Source organism: Apium graveolens, chromosome 4 (genome assembly GCF_009905375.1).
Source record: "Apium graveolens cultivar Ventura chromosome 4, ASM990537v1, whole genome shotgun sequence".
Lineage (NCBI taxonomy): Eukaryota > Viridiplantae > Streptophyta > Magnoliopsida > Apiales > Apiaceae > Apium > Apium graveolens.
This window is the reverse complement of record NC_133650.1, coordinates 38,615,384-38,642,595: the sequence shown is the minus strand read 5'-3', so window position 1 is coordinate 38,642,595 and position 27,212 is coordinate 38,615,384. Positions and strand designations below refer to the sequence as shown.

Sequence of the window (27,212 nt, the reverse complement as noted above, 5' to 3'; positions counted from 1 at the left end):
AAAAAATAGGGAAGAAACAATAAAACTAGGGTTCAGTTAGTTATGCGGCGTTGATGGCTGAAGGGGAATAACTCCGATTTCAATCTCTAATCAAGCTGCGACAAATGGAGGTATATACATGTCTATATCTTTATGTAGAATGATTAATAGTATTATTATTGATATATTTATTTAAAATCATTGCTCTGGTCGCTTAATATGATTGATTAACTCTAATTTGTACGAAAATGGAGGTAATGTACATATGGAGCATAGTGTGGTTAGTGATGTGGCCTAATTTTGTTTATTTTTAAATAACTTAGAAACTATTTCTGTTTCCGTTGTTAATGTTATCCGTCACTCGTTATTAATTGATTCCCTTAATTTGATTTTATCGGAAAATTAACACACTTGGAATTATTTTGTCTGTGAAAATATTGTGATTCATGTCCGTGGCTTTCAACTTGTTAATGATGTTTACTTGTAACAGGCCTTACAAGCTACTGATGTCACGTTGCAAAAAAATTCATCAAGTTCGCCAATGTTACACCCCGATTGGGTTATTTCGACAAATCCACGAAAGAAAAAGAAGAAGAAAACAAACAACTCCAATTCCCTTGTGAATGATGTTACACTGCAAAGAAATTCGACAGGTTCGGACAAGGTACCTTCTGATAACGATTTGAAAAAGAAAAAGAAAAGAAAGAGAGGTGGCAAGAACTTGAATGCCCTCATAGATGTTAATTTTATTCAGCAGCCTGTCGATGCTACTTGTTTACTGACAGATTCTAGATTAGAGCAGTGTAATATACAAGTTGATGATTGTGACAATATCCAAAAGACAAGTTTTAGTAATTTGTCTTTAAGTAATGATAGTAACATCACTGGTAGGATTAGTGGTGTAATAGTTGATTCTAGGACTACTCTCCAAGTAAAAGTTAACCAAGTTCCTGTACCTAATGCGAACCCTGTATCTATCATTGGGGAACACAAGGACCAGGTGTGCGCTAATAATGGCCCCAAGGAGTTAAGTTTGGATGCACCACTGGACAAGAAGAAGAGAAAGAAGAAAAAGAAGAATCTGAATACGTTGGTAAGTAGTATTATAATTCCCAGTACATCTGTAATGGGTGATCCCAAATCAATGCAGCATATCACGGAACAGCTGGTATCACAAGAAATGCCCCAGAATAAATATGAAACTAAGGATAGAATTTACAGTGGCGAGGATAGCTCTGGCATAATTGATGCTAAAGTAGATAAGATTTCAGTATCTCAAAATATGGGCCCAATTCATAAAGTTGCAGGACGCGATGACCTGGCTTGCGGTGTTGAAACCGGAAATATGGTCATGGTTCCGGTGCAGGCTTGGAAAACGAAAAGAAAAAAGAAAAAGAAGAATCTGACTATGTTGGTAAGTAGTGTGATTATACCCAGTAACTCTGTAAAGGGTGCTCCGGAAGTAGTTCCTACGGAATCCACTGAACAATCGATTCAGCATAGTACAGAACAGGTGATATCTCAAGGAATCCAGCAAAATGAATATGCAACTAAGGATAAAAATTGCAGTGGCGAGGATAGCCCTAGCATACATAATGCTAAAGTAGATAAGATTTTAGTATCACAGGATATGAACCCAGTTCATGAAGTTGCAGGAGACGATTACCTGGCACGTGGTGCTGATATCTGTGGAAAAATGGTCATGGTTCCGCTGCAGGCACAGAAAATTAAAAGAAAAAAGAAAAAGAAGAATCTGCATACGTTGGTAAGTAGTGTGATTATGCCCAGTACATATGATATGGCTGATCCTGAATTGATGCAGCATAGCACAGAACAGGGAGTATCACAAGGAATCCACCAGAATGAGTGTGAAACTAAGGATAAAAATTGCAATGGTGAGGATAGCTCTGGCATAGTTGATGGTAAAGTAGATGAGCTCTCGGTATCTCCAGGAAAAGCTGTGGGCAATATTCATAAAGGGAAGAAAAGAAAAAGAAAGATCCGAGGGAATAACGTGATCCTGGAACCTGAAGAGGTTGTAATCTCCTCTAATGATCTCTCGGAAGAGCAGCATGTTAAAAGGGCTAAACTGAATGCTGACCAAAATGTGGGCATTGGAAGAATGCTTCCTGGTTCTGTTCCAAAAAAACTTCTTGTACTTGATTTGAATGGGCTTCTTGCTGATGTTGTTGGGGATAACTCAGTAACAATCAAAGCTGACGGTCATGTAGCGGGGAAAAAAAGTGAGAATTGTTCTCGCTAATTACGCTCTTGTTATAGGCATCATATTTGTTGTCCAACATTATGTTAACATCACTGGTACTTGTTCTGTAGTATTCAAGAGGCCCTTCTGTGAGGATTTTCTGCAGTTTTGCTTCAACAGATTTACTGTAGGAGTTTGGTCATCTAGAAGAAAGTACTTTTCTACCTTCAATTTTTCAGTATTCTACATGTATATAGCCTTTATATAGTTTTCTACGTATCTTTCAGTTTTGTCTTACTGGAAATATCTAATTGAATTATGTCATTTTACAGGGAAAATGTGGATAAGGTTCTCCAAGTTCTTATGCCAGAAGAGGACAGGTCAAAACTGGCTTTTGTATGGGTAAGAAATTTGCACCATAGCTTAATTGTTAAATCCACCGTCCTTCACTTTTTCATTGTCATAGTCCATATTGCCTGCCTATAACCTATTTAATTGTAGACTACCAAAGTTCTATTTCACTTTCATTAGTAAATAGGTCACTTGATCTGTGGTAAGATATACAATTTATAATTAGAGAAAAGATTATCGACGTCAAATTGGGGCGTATATTTTTAATTTGAGGGTAAGCAGCTGAATTAGTTGGTTGTGTTTGTACCTTTGTGTGGTCATTACCCCGGGGTCACATTGGTTCCTGATAAAGCTAGTCTAGTTACGGTTACTATGTGCTTGCGAGAATTAAGATACACTTGCTGCAGTTTTAGTTATACTAATTTTCCAGTGAAATTAAGAGGCAGCTTTTAAGTGAACAATCCTGGTTAGTCCTAATAAAAATCTTAAAAGTCCTAAAGTTAATACTGAAATTCTGAAGCCTTATTATTACTGTTTATTAGAATTAAGATGCATAAATTCTCCTTTATTTTGAAAAGCATAAAGCCTTGATGAGATAAATAATAAATTACTGATATTTGCAGCTTTGCTGACTATTAGGCATCTTAAACTGCTTGGATCTTGGAGTATGGGTTTCAGATGGGATTGAAAATTCTCTTACTATTTGAGAGTAAAGTTGGTTTAAATCTTTTAGGTATATGGTATTTATGCTGAGATGGGCTATAAGACCAGGACTTGTCAATACATATTCAATGCGTTTAAAGGTCAAGTACACTGGTTCGGAACTAAGATATGAATTCATCATTAGACATCTTATTAAACTCTTATCATACTAACCAAAGTTCAAATGCCAAAAGAATAAGAATCTACTTATTCTAAAGCAAGTTAGCATGTCATAAGGTAATAAGCATACAGCCATACACACTAATTTAGAAAATGTAAACCCTTGGGGAAATGTATTCATCATATTTTCCTCTGTGCTAATACCCCTAGCAAGATGAGCAGTTCTCGAATTGCACTTAATTATCACCCCTACTAGACTATAAGCCACTTGTATCTAAAATATAAGACAAACTTTGGAATTTCGACAAATTTTTGAAGTAATTATGAACTGCAATAATAATATGTGAAATGGTCATGTTTGCATATATAGCAGAAGTCTTGATTTCTGGTGCCAGTTGTGCAAGGTAATGGTACATGCAATCAGTAGTGAGTAATAATGGACTATTTTAATCACTACGGATTGGTAATGATGTGACCGCATGTATTTAAAGGTGAGGTAGTATCTCAAATGGTAACAAGCATACACTAATATAGGAACTTAGGAAGCATTAGCCTTTGGTCAGACTCTTAATTGTGCCTCAAGTACCCGTGTTAGACACTCGACACTCAGTCATGAGCACGTGGACTTGGACACTTTTTTAGGCCAAAAACCAGATATAATTTTCAAAATTTTGTCGAGTCTGACACTGGGGCACTTATTTGTGTTGAACACTTTAGCCGAGTCTGGATAACGAAGATTTTATGTTGGGCGCTAATGCATTGCAAGGTGTATAGTCACCTAGGAAGAGGTGAGTCGATACTTGTATTCGAAGGCAAGGTAGCATGTCAAATTATAACAAGGATGGACTCATTTAGGAAACATTTTAATTTTTTCTTTGATATTATCTAGTTTACTAACTACCAACACACCTAAAATGGTAAGCAGTCATTTCACTAAATTATAAGCTGTTCTTGTCTTGAAATACAAGACAAATTCTAGAATTTTGACTTTTTTTTAAGAATTCAATTTGGGACTGAAAATGAACTGCACTAATATGTTCATATGTTCATGGAATACATGGTAAAGATATTAAATATATTTGCCAACTCTGCGAGGTATCATTGCATGCTATGAATATTGCAGACTGTTTACCTTGGTAGTGGTGTGATGGTGCTTTACTTTTTTTATAATCCAAACATTGAATTTCAATGGTGAAATGAAATTGAAAGAAGAAATTCGGGGAACCTTTAGTTTAATTGAGAGAGGGAATGTGGAGAAGTAAGTAGAAGGAAGAGTGAGATGTAATATTACTTTACATAATTATTAACCTCCATGTTCAACCCAAATGTAAGCAAATGGGTGGGACAGAGGGAGGACTACTCAATTTTTACTTTGTGAAATCCAAAATGCAAATCAGGATTTAGCAAAAAAAAAGAAAGAAAAAGGAAATGAGGACGTATAGTATGTAGGATGGAGGGAGTACACAAAAGATCCATCAGGTAGATGTCGAGTTCTTGGTGACTCAATCTTTAAGAACGGGTAAACCTCCATCTTGGAACCTAGATCCATATCTATTTCTTGCGGACATGTATAGTTACCCTTGATAAGAATTCACATTTTCTTCTGCTTGGTGAAGGCGCCACCAAAGTTTATGTTGAATTTTGATTTTTGTTATTTTGGCATATATTTGTTTTCCTTTCTATTTTGACATTCCAAATCTGCACGTATATGTACATTGGACAGGACATGTGAATACATGTACTTACCTAATGCATTTACGTGGCTTTGTGTGTTTACTGGAGTTAGATTATAGTCTCATTCTCATTCATTTTGTAATATATGCCACAAGACAAATTCATCTGTAACAAATCTTTGTTTTTGTGAGGGCAGCTTTAATCTTACATTAATGTCATGTGCTTATTGCAGAATCAAAGCCACTGTACTCGGACAGGTTTCCAAACTCTTGAAAACATAGACAAGCCTCTGTTTTTGAAGGAACTTCCGAAACTGTGGAAAATTGAAAATAGAAAATTTTCATTCAAGGTTGTAGATTATGATAAATCAAACACACTGTTGCTGGATGATTCTCCGTATAAAGCCTTGCTGAACCCTGTAAGTAGTCATAATTTACGTACTCTTGTTCTTCTGCCACATATGTTTATCCTTCTACTTCAACCACTCTTTGTTTTCTTAAATTTAGTGTACTTTGAAACTGGTTGATTGCTTAAGTCTTCTTACAGACTTTGATTTTCACTTTTCAGCCATACACAGCAATCTTTCCCACTCCATACCAATACCAGGATCAAAATGATGCTGGATTAGGTGAATTTCCATCTCTCAATTTTTAAGTCTCTAAATCTGTGTCTACAACTTCATTCAGCTTGTTGTGCTAATTCATAGTTTAAGCTTATTGTGTGCCTGTATTATATATATCCCATCATGTTGATAAAAACTCGTTTACAAAATAGTCTAATGTGTAGCAAAGAAACAAGGACTCGCTAAAGCTGTTGTTATCGCATGATATTACATGTTTGATAATTATAATGATGTCTGTTAAGTAATATTTTATTTCTGTCAACATAGAGAAGTATTAGTTTTATCTACACATTTTTCTGTGGGGTAGTTAGCCTTGTTATTTGCTTTAATCCCCTGAACTTAAAATTGTCTTCTTTTCTCTTTCCAAACTCTTAGACGAGTATATAATTATAAAAATATAACATTGTGTTCTACTACACTATAAACCATTTAAGCCTACAATTTCTAGTATTCGTCGGAAAGAGTAGTATAAATCCCCGAGTCGAGCTGAGCTTTCTTATCGAACAAAAATCGTGTACGAGCTCGAGTTCGTTAACTAACGAGCCGAACACGAGCTTATTCACGAACATAAACGAGCCGAGCCAGAAAAAATTCAGGTCAACCGTTATTTGACTGTGAAAATAACGTATCAAATATTTTTTTTGAAATTTTGGTTATATCACTAAAATATATATATCTTGACCTCCATACTGTTGGATCGATGGAAAATATTTAAAAAAAAATCAAAACACCTATTCATGACTAAACACTAGTTAGCGGTAATAGTCAAATTAATGTTTGGCTGTTAAAATAACAAACCAAATAAAATTATCTTGATTTGAATCTTTGGTTTATCATTAAAATATATTTATTTTGACATCCATACGCTTATAGATCAATTAGAAATAATTTTAAATAAGTCGAGACACCAATATAGAACTAAACACTAGTTACTAGTACTAGTCAGACTAATGTTTGACTGTTAACATAGCAAATCAAATAAAATTATTTTGATCTGTAATTTTGGTTATATCAATAATATATATATTATGACATCCATACGGTTAGATCGATATAAAGTATTTTTAAAATAATCAAAACAACAAATCAGGACTAAACACTAGTTTGTGGTAATAGTCAAACTAATGCTTGACTGTCAAAATAACAAACCAAATAAAATTATCTTGATTTGAAACTTTGGTTATATCATTAAAATATATTTATTTTGGCATCCATACGCTTGGATCAATTAGAAATAATTTTAAATAAGTCGAGACACCAATATAGGACTAAACACTATTTACTAGTACTAGTCAAACTAATGTTTGACTGTTAAAATAGCAAACCAAATAAACTTATTTTGATCTGAAACTTTGGTTATATCAGTAAAATATATATTTTATGACATCCATGCGGTTGGATCGATATAAAGTATTTTTAAAATAATCGAAACAACAAATTTGGACTAAACACTAATTAGAGTTGCTAGTCTTGACCGTTAAAATAGAAAATCAAATAAAATTGTTTTGATTTGAAACTCTGGTTATATCATTAAAATATTCAGGATATATTATAATTTTTTCGAGTTTTAACGAGCGAGCTCGAGCTCGAGCCGAACAATCCAAAACTCGGCTCGAGCTCGTTTTGCTTAAAGAACACATTTGTCTGTTCGAGATCGAGTTCGTGTTCGTTAACGAGTCGAGCCGAATGAGCTTTTAACGAGTCGAGCTCGAGCTTGTTCACGAATAGCTCGGTTTGTGAACAACCCTATATATATAGAGGGGGAGGGAGAGATTACAGGGGAGAGATGGAGATTGGTTGTACAAATTAGAGAAAGAAACTTAGATTTTGAGAGAGATAGAAATCCAGGGATGCAGATGTACGTAGTGAGAAAGATGAATTTTGTGTGTATTATATTAGTCCTCATCGTAGAAGGCGCAAATTGAGCCTATTGACTTACTAAAAACGTACCTGTATGTACCAGTGTTGCACGGGACGTGGGTCGTTCCGGGACGGGGTACGAGTTCAGGTACGTGGGACGTGGATGTAAAGGAATCGGGTTCGCAGGTCGATACAAGGAACCCTTTATTTATTTATTTATTTATTTTATTAGATATTTTGTACATAAAAAATGAAAAACATAAATGTATTACCAAATTTTTCCAGCAAATTAGTTGACTTCTTTGACATGATTTGTATTCTGCCCTTCAACTTATTTATACATAGCAAGAATAGGCTGCAAGTGAGCAAGTCATCCATTGATTCACATTAACATTCTGGTAACTTATTAATTATACAAACTACAGCCTTGTAAACCGGGAGGTCCTGGACAATATATTATACAACAACAAGAATATACACTAACAGTAAATCATGAATCCAAGTAATATTAAACCGAAACATCTTCCAGTAATATTAAAAATCAAAGCATCAAAGTTTAGAGTTTAGACAAGACTAGAAACTTTATAAACCACAACAATATTCCAAAAATAAAAACCAAAACAGAGTCATAGAGATCTCAAATACATCATCAAATCATCAAATATAAAATAAATTTGATCCACCCATTTACTCCCAGTTTGTATCTTCTAGTCTTACAGCAGATTCCTCCAACAGTGAATTCTCCGGATTGACATCCCACTTCTTTGATGGCCCCTTTTTTATAGCTTTCTGAACAATGCAAAAGACGAGTATTGGAATGAATAAACATGAGTTTATCAGCCCTTGCAGCATTGAGCCTATTCCTTTTTGCATTATGAATATACGAGTACGTGCTCCAGACTTGTTCAGCGGAAGAACTACTTATTGGCTGTGACAAAATTTTAAAAGCAACTTCAGCCAATTGTGGAGTTTCTGAACCATATGTAGACCACCAGGAAATTGGATTCATGGACACTGCATCAACTCTAGTTGCGAGAGAGCCAAAAATCCTTTCTTTTGCTTGGAATTTTGAAAGCCGTTCACGTAAAAGTTTTCTTTCACTTGCATCTTCACCAATTTTTTCCAAGACTGTCATTACCCCTTTAACAACCTCCAAATCTTGATTTGGAGGGCGCCTAGGGATACCACCTGGAGCTTCGATTCTCAAGTAATTAGCATCATAAAAATGAGGGTTGAGTGAAAATCCCAAACAGTGCATTGGAACATTCATTTTCTCTCAGCGACTAACTAAAATTTCCTACACTTTATGATGATCGGCAACATGGTAACTATATTTCATAGCATTAGTTATCTCTCCTAACATGCAATCCATCATCCCATAAATCTCTCCCATTTTCGGCCCTTCACCATCAGAAAATTTAATCATTAAATATATTGGTTTGGTGATGGCTAATATATTATCAACCTCTTCCCAAAACTGATCATCCCCAATAGTTGCAGCGATCTCTTCCCCAAGATTTTTCACTCCCACTTCACTATTCCTTACTCACTCCTTCCAAGCCATTAAAACCACTGTCGTAGCAAGAGACTCCCTACACTTTTTTACTCTTCTTGACATGTGATGTGCTGCAAATCTAGTTTTAGCCACTTTAAGTAATTCAAGATTAGAATTTGTTCTAAACATGGCTAGGGCATGTGAGTGATTAATAAAAAACTTAACTAAATCGTTAGCCCTTTTACATGTTATACCTAAAATTTGGCATTGGGTCATGTCGGGTCAATCGGAATAGAATCAGGGCAAGAGGAGGAAGGATAAGGTTGTGGGCTGCCATGTACTAAGGGAGGACGCGCCCTCTGTACATGGGATGCGGCCAACCTGTAGTGGATTGTGTGAGTTGAATTGTTTGAAGCCAAGATTGCAATGCCAAGGGGACTAGGACGCGTCTGGAATTTTGGGCGCGCGCCTTGCCTGAGTAAAGTTAGCAAGATGGATTATCCACATGATAAAGTTTCAATGCAAGAGAATTGTGTGCATTCTCCACATAGAGGACGCGTCCTGGTCTTGGGAGATGCATACCATTGAATGAGTTGGGCTGGTCTTACCTATGACAAGGCAGACCAGGATATCTTGAGGACAGGGCAAGCATGAAAAGAGGAATGGAGATTGTTTTTACTAACATATTTGCTGCTGGTACTCTTTGAAGAATTCCCTCCTTGAGACGGTCAAGGAGGGGGATGTCCGTGAAAAGCTTGAAGGCCTCCTCCTGTAGTCAACGGTTGTCCTCATCGGGGATGCGGGATTAATTTTGGTGTGTGTTTTGGGAACTCTGTTCTTGCATTCAACGGGTGTCCTCGTTGGAGAACTTTGGAGTCATCTTGCACTTTGCACCCAAGAGCTTAGGATCACCTGTCCTGTTATCTGGTGGGTTATCCTCATTCGGGGGAGGGGACAGGGACGCGTCCAGCATTTGGGGTGAACCGTGACTATACCTGCGTTCGTAAATCAAGGGAAATAGCTGTAGCGGAGTGTTATCCCTGCGCAGGGAGATGCACTATCCGTGAAGTCCTACGATTACGGACGAGTCTTTGGTCTCATAGTTGGACATTCCTAAAACTAGCGGAAGATGAATTCTGGAAGGACTTCTACCGGGCCTAGGAATGAGAAGTCTAAGTCCATTGGATTTCTTGTTCCCCAATAACTACGTCAGGATTGAATACTATATAAAGGGTACGTAGGCACATTGAGAGGGGTAGGTAGTTGAGAGCTAAAAAAGAGCCACAACTTGCCATAATCAATCTCAGCCACCAATTAACATACAACCACCGTACACTACTCGATTTTCCGGCGAAGAACCACCGTCGTAGATCTTAATTCCGGCGAGAAACCTCAAACTTTGTTGTTACCAGATTCCTCCGTCAACAAATTGGCACTAGGAGGGGTGCTGATTAAGATCATAGTCTTGGAAGGAAAAGATGTCTTACAATCATGATGGAAGTTTTTACGATGGAAGTGATAGCAGATCTGAAGGAGAGGGCGAGGGATGTTACACTCGCCATGAACCCTACGTGCCCAAAAACATAGTGGATCCTCCGTGAGCTCCAGATGTGGGAGGAACGCCACCAGTTCTCATCAGCAACGCTGATATATTGGAGCAATTGTATCGTATAAGGGATACTCTGAACAACTTCAACTCAAGGTTGAGCACGGTGGAGTGTCGCAAAACCAGGAGAGGTCGTCGTTTTCCCCGCCATGGCCACGCTGTGAAGAAGGTGCCCATGGTCGAAAGAGATACCCACGATGTTCGCGGCCAAGCCGATAGAGGAAACCTACGAATTACTCCACGACGCTTGGAATACTCAGATGATGTCGAGCCTATTGTAGAGCTTATCGATGAGGACACCGATGGAAGAGAGCCCTCGAATCGACAATCAGGTTGTTCCACACCCGCATAGATTTGGGTGTACGATAGACGAATGTCGTCGTGCGGAGAATATCCAGAATCAAGATGAGGAAAGAAAATATTTTCAACTCTAAAGAGGAGACTTGGCATAAGGCTGGAAGATGACGATTTGAGGAGGATGTTTCCAGACTGGCAAAAGGAAGGAAACGGTGAAGAAGTGAGGCCCCGTGATATGACGCGTGTGCCCCTACGTATCCAAGGGATGATAGGGTGCGGCACAGCGAATACGAGCGTGCCTCTCCACGTGGGAAGATTTGGAAGTTACGGCAGAGGTTATCAAAGGAATGGACGGGGAGGAACGGGATAACAGCATGGGAGGGCGCCCTATTAATGGGAGACCAGAGGGCGCGCCCTCAACTGAAGGAGCCCCTGTCATTGTTCCCGTGGCTTCTCACAGTGCTACGGGCAATAGTTGCAGAACGCGTCCGAATGACCAGGACGACATCCGAATGCAAGAAGGGTTGCAAAAAAACAATGATGTACCGAGGCACGACCAGGAGGAACCTCGCGCACAGGAGAATATTCAAAATCAAGATGACAATATACCACAGCCACAGCCAAAGGGCGAGGGGCGGCGAGATCCATCGGTACACCGGGGGATAACCAAGGGGAACAACAATAGGTTGTGGAGCAACCCTAACAGCTCAACATTCAAACCGTTCCTGGAGTAGGGACATTTAATTTGGATGATCTTAAGAGGTTGCTCAACCATCTTGAAGGAGGTAGGGTTACAGCAACTGTGCAAGCCCCGTCCCCTTTCTTTGTTGTTGTAAGGGAAGCGCAACTACTTGTTGGATATAGAAACACGACCAATGACTTGCGCATTCATGAAAACTCTGACCTCGTGGAATTCTTGGGACGCTCCAACATTGAAATGGATGTATACCAGGTACCTGACTTGGCACGATGCCGTCTTTTGGCAGCAACTTTTAGAGAAGGTGCTCAACAGTGGTTCCAAAACTTGGCCCGGGGATTATCACGTCATGGGAACAAATGAAAACCTTGTTTTTGACTCAGTTCTAGGCTGCGGTGAAGTATACACCGCCTGTTACCACACTGGCCAATGTGAAGGAAGGGGAAAGCTTGACCTCATATTTCAAAAGGTTCAATGCAGAGTCTACCTTGGTGAGAGGCGCAACCGACGAAATACTGAAAATACTTCTTATAGCTGGTCTTCGCGTGGGAATAGATTTCTGGAAACATTTGCAAGGAAAAGACGTGTCGTTAGCTGATGTACTGGCACAGGCTGAGTCCTTCAAAGCAATTGAGCAATCGCTTGCAGAAACAAAGAAGAATGATAATACCCACAACTCAAAGGGGCGAACTAAGAGGAGAGATAGGTCTGCGAGTCCAGAGTATCGGCGGATTGCTCGATGTCCTAAAAGGGTGAATGCCGTGAACGTACGGAGAGAGTAGAATCCCCCATCGAATTATGAAAAGTGAGTGAGTAATTATACTCCCCTGGCGGCGTCCATTGATCACATCTTTGAAGTAAACGACGACAAAGGAATCTTAAAGAAACTAGACCGCTTGACCTCGTGGCAGAGTAGAGAAAACGATGATAAGGGGATAGATGAAAGGCATTCCCCACAAGCAGACGTTGATGAGAAGTCAACTGAGGTTAAGTTCCAAAGAGGCGAGAGTATCAGGGAAATTTTCAGGGGAATCCATTTGTTGGTGATGGTTATCGGGCGTTGGAAAGAAATGCTAGAGAGGCACGACACCTACCACTTACCAACATTCAAAGCTTGGAGGATAGACCTCTGAAAATATTCAAAGGGGAATCCGACGATATTACGTTCAAAGAAAGAGAGTCAACATGGGTACATCATCCTCATAATGACGCGTTGGTAACTATGCTCATCGGGACGATGAACGTGCATCGGGTCTTCTTGGACAACGGGAGCTCTGCGAACATCTTGTATTATAGCGCGTACAAGAAGTTGGGTTTCCCAGATAGTGGCATGAATTTTGAAGATGTACACGTCTACGGCTTTACTGGAGAAGCAGTAAGGGTTATGGGTTCGATTAGACTTCCTGTCACACTTGGGGAAGGAGCTTTGTCTGCTACTCAAATGATAGACTTCAAAGTGCTGGATCAGGAGTCCGTGCACAATGTGCTGTTGGGAAGACCTAGGTTGCGAGCATTCAAAGTGATAACCTCGATACATCACTTGATGATAAAGTTCCTGACACCTAACAGAGTGGGCAGTCTGAGGGGGTCGCAATACGAATCACGCGACTGCTATCACAAGGCTGTTAAAGAATTTTGCAGGACAAGGTATGAAGGAAAAGTTCTACCTGTTGAGGATTCGACGGGCATTCAGGTGAAACCAAATGGAGAAGTTCACGCCCATTATTTTGTGGAGGATCCAGAGGAAGAAAAGACTCGTATAACCAAAGCTCCTGCTTTGATATCGGGGAATGTTTCGAGGATTCGCAATGTGGAGGAAGTCATGGTGAATCTTGAGAGATATTATGCAGAGGGAAATCAATGGAGAAAAGTTGGAAGGAAGAAGTGAAATCTTACAAAGCCTGAAAAGTAACCCCAAGGTAGAGCCTCCTCAAAAACAGGACGGGCCCTTGGAGGGTGAAAGTGGGCATGAGGTTGATGCTCCTTAGAAGAAGGATGTGCCCTCATGTTGGCAATGTCAAAAAATAATGGTCCTCTAACTGAGGACGCGTCCTCCACACCTGCAATGCATGAAACTATGCCTTGTTCTGAGGTGGATGCTCCCAGCTGTATGGACGCACCCTCACGTGCAAGAATGGAAGTAGAAGACCCCCGGGACTTTGATTTCGATCTAGATCCTAGGATCCCAATGTTTGCTGAGAAAACATGGCCAGCTGAGGACACAATATCTGTTCCAATCGATAAAGATGATTCAAGCAAGATTTTGAAAGTGAGATCGCAGTTAAGTTATGAGATGAGAGAAAGACTCATCCATCTTTTTAATTAAAAATCTCGACGTCTTTGCACGGAGTCATTCAGACATGGTTGGGATCGACCCGCGAGTTATGTGTCATCGTTTGAATATCTTCCCTAACTGCACAGGCGTGCGACAAAAGCATCACCCGGTGAGCTGAGAAAGGGCGATAGCATTGAAGGAGGAGGTAGATTGACTGTTGGAATTCGGGTTAATTAAGGAATCTTTCTACCCCGAGTGGCTCGCAAATCTAGTGCTTGTGAAAAAACCGAACGGGAAGTGGAGGACGTGTGTAGATTTCACAGATCTTAATAAAGCCTGCCCGAAAGATAGTTTTCCACTCCCATGAATTGATCAGTTAGTCGATGCGACAGTAGGGCATGCCTTGTTAAGCTTCATGGATGTGTACTCCGGTTATAATCAAATTCCGATGTACGGGTCCGATCAAGAGCATACATCCTTCATCACTGATAGAGGGTTATATTGTTACATAGGGATGCCATTTGAATTAATCAACGCAGGCGCGACTTACCAACGGTTGGTGAACATGATGTTCAAAAATCAGATTCGAAGGACCATGGAGGTATATGTAGATGACATGTTGGTTAAATCGAAGGAGGCGAATGATCATATCAAGCACCTGATGGAGATGTTTAACATTCTAAGGAGGTTTCGCATGAAGTTGAATCTGCAGAAGTGCTTATTCGATGTTGAGTCGGGCTAGTTTCTTGGGTTCATTGTCAATCATAGGGAAATTGAAGCTAACCCTGCGAAGATCAAGGCACTGCTAGACATAGTGTCCCACAAGTGTATAGTAGGAGCAAAGCTTAACTGGGAGAATTGCTGCGTTGAATCAGTTTGTTTCTAAATCATCCAACAGATGTAAGGAATTCTTTAAGGCGATTAAAGGGCAGAGAAAGACTTTGTGTGGACACTAGAATGTGAGGAAGTGTTTAGGAGGATCAAGGAGCAACTGGGGAACCCTTCAATGCTGTCAAAACCATTGGATGGGGAGTCTCTAATGCAGTTTCGGAGTATTCAATCAGCGCAGTTTTATTGAGAGAAAAGGATGTGCAACAGTCACCAGTGTATTATGTGAGTAAGTGGCTGCATGATGCTGAGACTTGCTATACCAGCATGGAAAAGTTGGTTTATGCCTAAATTCTCGCATCAAGGAAGCTGCGTCCATATTTCCAAGCGCATTGAATTGAAGTCTGTACAGCATATCCTCTGCGGCAAGACCTTCACAAACCAGAATCATCGGGAAGGATGTTGAAATGGGCTGTGGAGTTGGGGCAGTTTGACTTGGAATACATGCCTCGCACAGCAATCAAAGGGCAGACCTTAGCTGATTTCTTGTTAGAATTTGATTCTGAAGTTGATGATAAGGCTCTGGTGGCGTTGCATCCGTCTCATCCTGAAGTTTTAGAAGAGTTTCCACATCCCTGGTGGATTTTGCATGTGGATGGAGCAGTTAACAATGGAGGAATAGGCGCGGGTAAAGTGCTTGTACCTCTAGAAGGCCATCACCTGATGAGCGCGATCCACTTTAAGTTCTATGCTACGAATAATGATGCGGAATATGAAGCACTGATTAATGGCCTAAAAATTTCTTTGGAAATGGGAGTGCGGAACCTAATTGCAAAAAGTGACTCGGAGTTGGTGGTAAACCAAGTGAATAGGGGATTTCAAGCGCGAGGACCGCGTATAGAACTATACTTGAGGTGCACGCAACGGCTAATTTTAAAGTTCAAGGAGGTCAGACTGGAATGTGTACCGCGAGAAAAGAACAGCAACGCGGATGCTCTGGCAAAAATGGGATCCCAGCAGGAAGCCGTGTTGTTGGGATCTATACCCTCGGAACTCCAAGAAATTCCTAGTATCCCAGAGGTCGAAGTGATGCAAGTAGATGATGCTCCCAAGGAAATCTGGATGACGCCCATTCTTGCCTACATTCACAAGGGAGTACTCCTTGAAGATGGGTTCAAGACTCGGCGACTCCGATACCAGGCAACGAGGTATGTGGTGTATGATGAAGTTTTATATAAAAGAGGCTTCAATCAACCGCTACTCAGATGTGTCAACGAAGAAGGAAATTATATTTTGAGGGAAGTGCATGAAGGAATTTGTGGTAATCACTCAGGGGTAACTCGTTGGCGATGAAAATTTTACACCAAGGTTATTATTGGCCTACAATGGAGGATGCTGCGAACTTCGTTAGAGCATGCGATCGCTGCCAATGTTTTGCGAACTACTCATCTATGCCAGCAACGCTCTTGACACCTATGGTGAGTCCATGGCCATTTGCCATGTGTGGGATTGATCTTAATGGGGAGTTACCCAAGGCTAGAGGAGATGTCAAGTATGCAGTGGTTGCGGTTGATTACTTTACTAAGTGGGCGGAAGCCATGCCGCTGGCGACTATCATCGCAAAGAAAATCAAAGACTTTGTCTTCAACTCTATTGTGTGTAGGTTCGGAATACCTTATAAGCTTGTCTCTGATAACGGGAAAGCAGTTTGATAGCTAGGAATTACGACGACTGTGCGAGGATTTGAAGATTAAGAAGGAATTCGCGGCAGTCTATCATCCGCAGAGTAATGGACAAACAGAGGCTGTCAATAAAATAATAAAGCATATTCTCAAGACCAAACTAGAGGATTGCAAAGGGAATTGGCCCGAAGAACTCCCAAAAGTGTTGTGGTCCTACAATACTACTCCAAGATTTACTACGGGAGAATCTCCGTTTATGCTCACTTACGGGTACGAAGCTATGGTTCCCATGAAAGTTGGTTCATGATCGCTTCGTAGAGATCGTTACGCGGAGGAGGATGCAAAAGTTAACCAAAGGCTTCACTTGGACCTTTTGGAAGAAACAAGAGAAAATTCCCAGTTAAGGCTCGCGGCATACCAACAGCGTGCTGCAAGGTACTACAACAATAAGGTAAAGGGACAACTGCTGAAGGTAGGGGATCTGGTGCTCAGGAAGGTGCTGCCAAACACAAAGAATCCTCGGCATGGAGTATTTGGAGCTAATTGGGAAGGACCATACAAGATAAAAGCAATCTTAGGAAGGACCATACAAGATAAAATCAGGTGCAGGTGAAACGAGGACGCGTCTTGAGCTAAGGACGCGCTCATTATATAACTTATCAAATGAAATTATAAAAACAAGATAACCAGTAAAGCAAAAATATGCATGAAAGTAATTCAATAGGACGCGACCTCTTAGAGCAATGCTCCACTTTTAGCATTTCATAAAACGCATCCAGACTGATATCAATCATTGTATTACTTTGGGTTATCTTGAAGCACTTGTTTTCTAAAAGTAAAGGTTGACGCGCCCATTTATGAGGACGGGCCCATATATTGTGCGTTTCATAACAGGAAAAGTTGAGTATGTAAAAACGGGCTATCATATTGGAAAAAACTTAAAGCGCATAAATACATCATCCAAAAGTTTGAAAGTCAAAATACGAATACAACTTGCAAGGCTTAAAAGAACCTGCTCCCTTGGAATAGTTCAGAAAAAGTTCATTAACACAAGGAAAACGCGTCCTAGGCAGGGGGCGCGTCCTGAGGCTTATCTTGATCTTTTGGGGGAGAAAGTGGAGGCTGGGCTTGAAGTGGAGAAGGCACAGGGGACGCGTCATCTTCTTCCAAGCCTAGGATGATCCTTTTGCTCTTTATGGAATCTGCAGCCCTGATTCTGAAATCATTCACCCACTTTTGGGTATCCTCATCAAACTTGGAAAACGTGTATTCTGGGTTATTTGCTATGAACCCAGAACACCACTCTTCAAAACCAGTTGCAAACCCATTTTGATATACCAGCTTCTTCTCTTCCTTCCAGCCGTGCAGTCTGTCATCATTTATGGTGTCAAGCTCCAACTGCATGGTGGAATTCAGAGTAACTACGCTTTCCACAGCCTTCTCCACAGAGGTAACATTGCCTTCAAGCTGTGCCTTCTCACCCTCAAGAAGCGTCTTGTCTTGCTGCAACCGCAGGATCTCAGCATCTTTTTCTTTGACAACAAGGTTCAGATTCTTCTCCAATAATCTAATTATATCTTCAGCTTGACTTTTGGCGGTGTCAGTAGCAGCAATACGCGCCCTCAGCTTGGCAGCCATGTTAGCACTTTGCCTTGTGTGCAAATGAAGCTCAGTTGCTGCTTTTACCATAGCTTTGCTCAGTTTGCTCCTCTGTTCTGAAAGTCCAACCCCTTATCTCCTCCTAAGTAAAAGTTCCAGAAGAGGACGCGCCCAGATATCTAAGGATGAAAGACTGATCATCCGGGACAGTCTTCTGGCGTTTGGGGGGCGCGTCCTCCCTGTCTGAAATGTTCACCACAGTGGTATCATTTTTGGGGGAGGAGAGGGGGCCACAACAGCTGGAGGATCTTTAGCTTTGGGATCAGTCTTTTGCAGCAGCAGGCTTGCTTCTCCCAGTTTTCAGCCTTCTAGAGGCACCAATTGCAAATCCCTTAGGAAGAGAAGTCATATCTGTGGAATGACATAGTAAACATTAGTCCTGGACGCGCCCAGACAAGAGGACGCGCCCTGCTGAAGATAAAAGTTGTAGCAATATGGAAAATGACAAATAGGCATATTATAATTCTGGCCAAATTTCTGAATATTGGACGCGTCTTGGGTATATCGACGTGTCCTATATGAATTATGGAAACTTATATGCCTATGGATAGAATATGGACATCAAGGTTTACTACAATTAATAGCATTATGAAGTCTTGCAGGACAGTGAACAACTTTGTGTGAACATCAATATTATGTGTATAACAGGAAGACGCGTCCTAAAGCCATGACACGTCCAAAGCAAATATACGGGCTTGGAAACATATATATGAATCAGACTAAGTTAAAACTATGCACGTTAAAGTACAACTATGACGCGTCCTACTTTGATGACGCGTCCTACTTTGATGACGCGTCCTACTTTGATGACGCGTCCTACTTTGATGACGCGTCCTATCTTACCCTGTTCTAAGTCCACTTGTCTGTTAATGTCAAGTTGGACCAATTCCGTGGCGTTGAGCCCTTTAGCTTTTTCAGAAGCTGTGAGAACGGGCTTTCCATTGTAAAACTCACGGAACTTACAAATGGAACCCACTCTCGATGATAAGGCTCCAACCTTTTTCAGATTGGCTTCTGTAATCATTTCCTTGAGATTGAAATGATTTTCAACATATTTTAGTACTTTTTCTGCTCTCTTTTTCCTCTTCCCTATAAGTTCTTTCTGAGTTCTTTTATCTAAGAAAGGAAAAATGAGAGTTATTAGAAAGAAAATGAAAAAGCTTGGTGAAGTAGTAGACGCGTCCGGAATGCTAAGACGCGTCCTGAAGGCAACATTTACTTGGATCCAGATTAAAGCGTACATGAGCTCTCTTAACATCATAGATGTTAAAAAATGGCTCTTTCCTGTCTTTCTCGTGACTCACCTTGCTCTCATTGAAGCCCTTGTTATTTAGCCACTTGTTGACAACAAAGAATTGGTAACCAGGGATGGACTTCCTAAGGCTGAAAAAATAGCTGAACTCATGGAGGGCGCGCCCAATCCCAGGTTGTGGTACATGATATATAAGGCCCACGCTAACTTGTATGAGTTTGGGGACAATTGAACTAGAGTAACGTCGTACCACTTTAGAATTTTCTTGATGTATGGGTGCAAGGGCGCACCCACACCCAAAGAAATGAGTTTTAGGGTAAGAACCATCCTAGGGATCCTCAGATTCTCCATGTTGAAAATATGGGGCCTCATCTTTCTAAGAGGACGCACCCAGATGTCTCCATGTCGTAATATTTCATGGTCCATCCAATCTCCAGGTCTGTTGCACTAGATTTCATGCCAACACAAGCTAGTTTGTTTTCTTTCTTTCTCCAGACATTCTTTTCTGCCTTAGGTAGATCTTCGAGCTCTTTCCGGTCGAAATCAAGCTCTACATCGCTTGGCTCCCAATGCTCCAGTGGGGAGACAAATTGTTGAGGAGAGATGGGGTATTTTTCAGGCTCGGGAGCTCTTTTCTCAAACTCACTCTCACTGTGAGGAGAAGGCGCGTCCTGAACATGAGACGCGTCTTGAACAGGAGATGCATCTTGAGCAGATGGGGACGCGCCCTCATCAGAGTTGATTTTATGTTCGTGAGATTTACTGGATGATGGGATAATTTCATCGTCAGTCCAATCTTCAATTGCCAAGCTGCGTGTAGTCTGGGAAGTTCTCTTGCGTTTTAGCTTCTACTTTCCAACTCTTGCACTTAGGGGGGGTATTGTCTATGGATTCAGAGCTTGAGCTTGACATGATTGAAGTTTTTGATTTCAGAGATTCAAATACGCGAGATTCTGCTTCAGGGAAAGAGTCTGTCCTATGATATTCAGGTAGTTCGGGACTGAAAGTAAGGGGAAGTGGAGAATCAAGCCCAAGACGTGTATTGAAAGCTTTGAAAGGATGAAACGGAGAGGATGAAGACGCGTCCTCCAGCTGAAACAAGAAGGGAAATGTTTTTGAGGACTCGTCCATTACGTAGAAAAAGGTATAAAGATAGGGGAAGTGCGAGGACGTGTCCTAGAGAATATGTCGCGAGGAAATAGCTAATGGTCTAGAAAAATATGGCATAAAACGCATCATAGTCTGATAGTGTGTCTACTCTGTTCTAGTTGGGACAAATTAGCTTATGTCAGTTGAACTATGCAATAAACAAACAATAGGACGCGCCCTATAAGGAAGACGCGTCCAGAAAGACTGAAACACAGTAGAAGTTCAATCGATCATGGTCAATTTGGGGAAAATTCATTAAACCCTAAAAATATTTAATTGAGAATCAAAAAAGCAAAAGATGGCACTTTTATAGATACATACATATATGCATACAAAAATGAAGAACAGTTCAGGGAGAAAAGAAGTATACGAACAGATACATACATATATGCTTATTACGGTCGATTTACTCGATGAAATGAAGAAATAAAGAGGGATCTACATACCTTGTGAGTTGGGGAATCGATTGAGTTGAAGAAATCTGAAAATGAACGAAGAAACAACTGTATTTTGAACTTAAAGCCTCTGCTTGAATGGCGGCGACGACGATGGCTGAGAGAGTAAAATGATGATGTAGTTTTTGTTTTGGGGTATTTATAGGGGAATGGACATAATGACGTATGCAATAGTTGTAACGCAACGACTATAGGGCGTTTGGGTGGCTATTGGTTCAAGGAAGGACGCGTCCACCTCCAAAGACACGTCCTGTGATTGAAAGCCAAATTTTGCTGCTTGATTTTAAGGATAAAATTCCAACTTTGTTTTCAACTGAGTATGGAATTTGGGGTAGTTGTTATACCCAAAATTTGGCATTGGGTCATATCGGGTCAGGAACGGGTCAATTGGAATAGGATTGGGGCAAAAAGATGAAGGATAAGGTTGTGGGCTGCAATGTACTAAGGGAGGACGCGCCTTCTGTACATGGGACGCGTCCAACCTGTAGTGCATTGTGTGAGTTGAATTGTTTGAAGCCAAGATTGCCATGCCAAGGGGACTAGGACGCGTCTGGAATTTAGGGCGCGCGCTTGCCTGGGTAAAGTTGGCAAGATGGATTATCCACATGACAAAGTTGCAATGCAAGGGAATTGTGTGCATTTGAAACATAGAGGACGCGTCCTGATGTTGGGAGATGCATACTATTCAATGAGTTGGGCTGGTCTTTACCTAAGACAAGGCAGACCAGGATATCTTGAGGACAGGGCAAGCATGGAAAGAGGAATGAAGATTGTTTTTACTAACATATTTGTTGCATGTACTCTTTGAAGAATTCCCTCCTTGAGACGGTCAAGGAGGGGGATGTCCGTGAAAAGTTTGAAGGCCTCCAGGGGTATGCAAGGGAATTTGTGCTTTTTTCCCAGGTGGAGCACCAAGAAAGTGATAATGGATCCTTGTGTAAGAACTTGTATAAGATTTCTTGCAATGCTTGCAAACCCATTTTTCGAGCCTCCGGGATTTTTTCCAGTAGCCTTTGCCTGATTTTCTACCTCACAGAGTAGTGGTTTAAGGGTTGGATTTGGCTCATCAGTATCATCTGTGGGTGTCTCTGTTGGATGTACTTCTTCATCTTGATCCTGCTCATTAAACTCACCATCTTGGGAGATTTGTTCAGAGCGCCTTTTACTACCGCTTCCAAAAGCCATTTTTGATTGTATGTTTGTACAGTGTAGAGCTTAGTTTGATATGTATATATAGCAGCAGCTATAGGGTTTTATGTGTGTATAGAGGCTGGACACAGAAGTGTAATAGACAAAATTGATTCACATTCTATAATAAAATTAACGTTATTTTCAATACTAGTGAGAAACAGAGGCATAAATTGATTCCCTTTTAATTTTTTTTGTATTTTGGTTAATGAGATGTACAACAATATGTTTTGTTCGAAAAAGGAAGTAAATTATTATTTTTAAATTTAAACAAAACAAATCAAATGAAAAGAAGTTAGTAATGATTTAATCGAGTCCGAGTAACCTAGTATATAACTGGTATGTTAATCTATTATTTACAAACTACTAGTTTATCGGACGGGTTCCCGTTAATATTTATATATTTTTATTTTTATTTTATATAATTTTATTAAAATTCTAATATAAATAATTAAATACTTAAATTAACAACTATATAATTAAAATTTGATTATGTATAACTTTAAGTTAAATTAAATAATATAGTATAAAATAGTATATGGTTGATGAGATTTGAACGATTAACCTAGTTCATAAATAAAAATTAAATGTTTGATGTTAGAGTGGTTAGTGTATTTTATTTTATAAATATTAATATAAATATTTGTTCTTGGTGGGATCCAAACCAAGAAACTTATTTGTAATTTTATAAATAATAATATAAATGTTTGTTGTTGGCGGGATTCGAACCTGTAAGCTTGGGTGGTATATTTTTTTAGTATTCGATCTAACGGTTATGATCATTTGGCTAAAGATTTGACGGTCGTAATCGAAAGGGATAACCAAACACAGTGGTTAACCAAACTACAAATTATACCCCTGTTCGGTTATTATGTTTTGGTTTATTGACATATATATAAATTATACTCCGTCTAAACCATATGTTTGTAAATATGTTAAAGGATATATATATAACCTATGTTACTCTAATTCTTCATTTTATGTTCGAGTACCCGTGTCGGAAATGGACACTCGGATATTTGTAACCAAGTCCGAGTAACATTATGTATAAGTGGAATATTAATCTATTATTTACAAACTATATCAACGATCCGGTTTTTCACTAATAAATAAAATGTATTCAGAGTCTCAGACTATATCATATGTTTGTAAATTTATCAACGAGCTAGTTTACCGACCTATATATAAAATGTACTTAGTCTAGCTAGGCCATATGTTCGTAAAATCTGTTCAGGGATATATATATATATATATATATATATAAATATATATATAAGGAAATGATCAAATAAAAACTAAAATTAAAATGGAAACTAAGAACTAATCTTAAGTCATTAGATTATTCTTATCTAATGGTCGCCCCTAAAGCACTACACCCAACTAAGCTACACCCTTCCGCACACAATTTCATTGTTTTCCCTCCGTTTTTAATTTGATTTTTCCTGTCAAACCGTAATTTGTTTTTAAAATCCGACTTCACTGTATTTTTTTCCATCTCTAAATGATCGATTTGCATACCATATGTGTTATATTTCAAAGTAATTTAAAAAAAATATATTTGGTTTCTAGTTTCCATTGTAATATTGGTTTATATCGGAGTAACCCCCTATACATGTGTATATATATAATAGTATTTTTATCTATTGATTTACAAAATTTATCAACAAGCTAGTTTACCGACCTGTATATAAACTGTACTCAGTCTAGACCACATGCTCGTAAAATCTATTTATACATCAAACCGAATTTGAGTTGTACTTTTTTCAAACTGAACATCAAACAATGTACCGAATGTGGGATCATATATCAAAAAGTAATCGAATACGATCTTTTTTATGTTTTTGAAAAATTATTAAAATTCTTTTTACATACATTTAATTTAGTCTGTGCAAATTGTGAACGATCAAGATGATTATAATTATTGATTTTTTAAGTTGCATTTATGTATGCTTTTGATTTATATACGTCATAAAATAAATGTGCTAAAAATAACATTTTCCTTTAATTTACGAAGATTCCGCAATCAATTAAAAATGAATTTAATATAAAGCTAACATGAATTGAGTAAGAATCAATTTAAAAATAATCTTTGATTTTTTAGACAAATATTTTTACACAAATTATGTGTTCAATTTATTTTATGAGAAATATTAGTATCCCAAAAAAATGTTTTAAAAATCGGTCTAAACTTAATTGTTGATATCTTATTGATTATTGACTTTTTAATTATATAGAATCCTCGTACATATGTATTAGTATCACGAATGAAATTATATATAGTCATTTTAGAATATTTTTTGAAATCATCTTTTGTTAGTTGCACCATTTTCATTTAAAATAAATGACAGTAAGTTTGCAATAAATGAAGATTTGATAAACGAATCATCTCGTCAAATAAGTTTTTTTTCGGTTCCAACATGATAGAGATAAAGTATTTTTGATCTCGATAAATAAATAATCTCGATTAATGAATAAAATATTTCGATTCTAATAATATTTATTATCGAGATTTAAGTGTATATCAATTATAAATTATTTAATTTTTAATTAGTTATAGAAAACACAAAAGTCGTCTTCTTGAAATAAAAGATGCTCCTTTATTATATTTTAAGTTTCAATATAAACGGTGGAAAAAGGAAAAAATGAAGGAAAAATTACTATTTACTTTTTTACAAATTACAATACAAATATACATCTGTCTTTGTCAATCACTCCTCGGTGTGCGTCTCTTTGCTTTCTTCCTTTTGTCTTCTCCGCGTAGCCCTCTTCTTGATTATGTTTCTGCAGAAAAATTGATAGATACATACATATATACACCTGAGTCGTCATTTATCACCCATCACTTATCACCCTTATAACCCAAGAAACACTAAACACTTATCTTTTATTCATTTTTTTCTCCATTTACAGTCGTCGGAACAGAAACCACGGTTCGCTGGAAAATAGGTTATTTAAAATAAATCCCAGTTGTTACAGGCCTTAGTGCATTAGGTTATTTATTAGGGTTTCTATTCCTATATAAGTATTTTAATCCCCACATTGGTACAAAGCTTTGATTATACACTGTTCTTGGGAATAATGTTGAATATTTATTCCTGGGAATCGTATAATTCATTTCTTATTGATAAATCTTTGTTTTATTATTTGCTTTCAAATTACTGGGGGTATTTTGGTTAACAATTCGGCTATTTCAATGAACCGTGGGGCCTTTCCTGATTGGGATATGGGTTTATAATCAAATCAGTTGTTCCTTCTTTCTAAGATTTGTATGGACTTTGGTGCAGTAAGTTTTATTGGGTAACCTAATATGCCTAGTTTCACATATAACTGTTAATTTATCATTTGTAAACCTCAAATAACATGTTTCTGGGTTTTGTTTAAGTTTATCAAAATAGTGCTGAAGCTTATATTCCTGTGGCCAAAGTTTCCTTGTTCAATACCTAAGAAATGCACTTAATTTTTACGTGAGAGTTTTAGATGACTTTTGAGAGAGCTTTGACTTCGCATGCGGCTGGAATTCTAATTTATTGCTCAATTTGAGGCTTTTTTTCTTTTGTCCTCTGATTCCTGGATAGTGATGAAGGTTTTTTTTCTATTTTGTTGTCCTTATTGAAGCTTTATACTTTGGTTTTTGTACTTATTCAATTGGAAATTTTGTACAATTACTAATTGTTGTATATTTTTCATAGCAGGACATGGAGGCGATCTTCGTGTTTATTTGGAGGGTTTAGCTTTGGCAGAGGATGTTCAGGAATATGTAGAGCAAAATCCCTTTGGTCAAAAGCCCATTATAAAATCGGATCCGTCTTGGTCTTTCTATGCTGAAGTGATTCGCAACATGTCAAAGAAACGAAGAAGGAAGAGACTCCGAAATAAGTGAAATCCATATTTGGAAAATGGAGTTGCTTTAGCCCCCAAGTCTGTACCACTGTAGTGTTGAATATATCTCCACAAAGAAAAGCTTTTTGTTTAAAGTGCCAACAGTTTAAATGTTCTTAGCCTACATCATAATGCAGAATGTATAACAATTCTAGTTGTCTGGATTGTGGTAATCATGGCCTCGTATGGATGCGGTTATTGGGATGTGAATTGTTTAACTACCAAAGGGCACTGTCACAATGCATTAACACGCTAGTACATGTTTGTTAAAGATTAATTTTTCTTGATTCCGTAGCTTTGATATGTTTACCTTTACATAAATTTCATAGCAATTTTACAGGGTGTAGTTCACATAACAGTTATTTCTATATATTTAAGTATCCTATCATATTAATCGCATACCAAATAAGCAAAATCATTTAAACAATTATAAAGTTTATAAAGTTGATGAATCAAGAACAGCTCACCGGAGTCCCTGGTGAATGCTATGTCCTATTTCGACTTCTCCGTCATCTTGGGCTCTGCAACTTCAGGCGTCTCAATGGACTATCTACCGTTCCTTACTTCATCTTTATAATTATTATAATAGTAGATGTTTATTAGGTACATGATCTATATGAATTTTAGCTTAAATATATATATAAACTGTATGTTATCTTGTTATAGATTGCAGATGTGAGGTTTTTAGCTTGCTATTAATGTATATAGAAAAGAAATTTGTATAAGAAAACTCAAAAGATTTTGTTTTGATGCTGAAATAGAAAATTGACATGTTCGATTTGTTTTCAGTTTTTACGAGTGCAGTTGCTTTACTTCATTGATTCCAAAGCATTTGATGTCTTATATTGACAGGCATGCATGCTCATACTATAATTACTTACAGGAAAAGCTTAACTTAGGAATCAAATGACCCCTTTGTTTCTGCGAAATTGAAATAATTCAATGTTGAACCATTCGAATTTCAAGGCGTGTTTTAAAAGTAGCTGTTATAAAATATTTGTAAAAAAACAAATACTTTCGAGAAAAAATATTTTACGATTATTAAAAATCCAAAAATAGAAAGAGTTTACTGAATTTTTTCTCTGGGGTATGTCACAGATTGCGCTTTCTTCAAGACGTTCCCGGTTAAGTTCCGAATAGTGTAAGAACTTCATGTATGCCACAACGCCCGTAGGATAAAACAACCCGAAAAATTTCTTTTTCTTATTTGACTAATATTTGCACCAAAAGATTATTGAT

At 38.5% G+C, this 27,212-nt stretch overlaps 1 protein-coding gene across 4 annotated transcripts; it reads left to right on the top strand.

Moving 5' to 3' along the window:
* LOC141717944 (uncharacterized) lies at positions 1–26,260 on the top strand. 4 transcript variants are annotated; one of them, XM_074520222.1, is made up of 8 exons: positions 1–110; positions 470–2,222; positions 2,314–2,395; positions 2,515–2,584; positions 5,262–5,447; positions 5,597–5,657; positions 7,615–7,697; positions 25,787–25,966. In XM_074520222.1, the coding sequence occupies exons 1-8, from the start codon at positions 105–107 to the stop codon at positions 25,823–25,825; spliced, it is 2,280 nt and encodes a 759-aa protein (XP_074376323.1). In that variant the 5' UTR covers positions 1–104; the 3' UTR covers positions 25,826–25,966. The 4 variants fall into 4 exon arrangements, with proteins under 4 accessions (XP_074376323.1, XP_074376322.1, XP_074376321.1 ...); XM_074520221.1 differs by lacking the exon at positions 7,615–7,697 and having other exon boundaries at positions 25,787–26,260; XM_074520220.1 differs by lacking the exon at positions 7,615–7,697 and having other exon boundaries at positions 25,784–26,260.
* Positions 26,261–27,212: the final 952 nt, after the last annotated feature.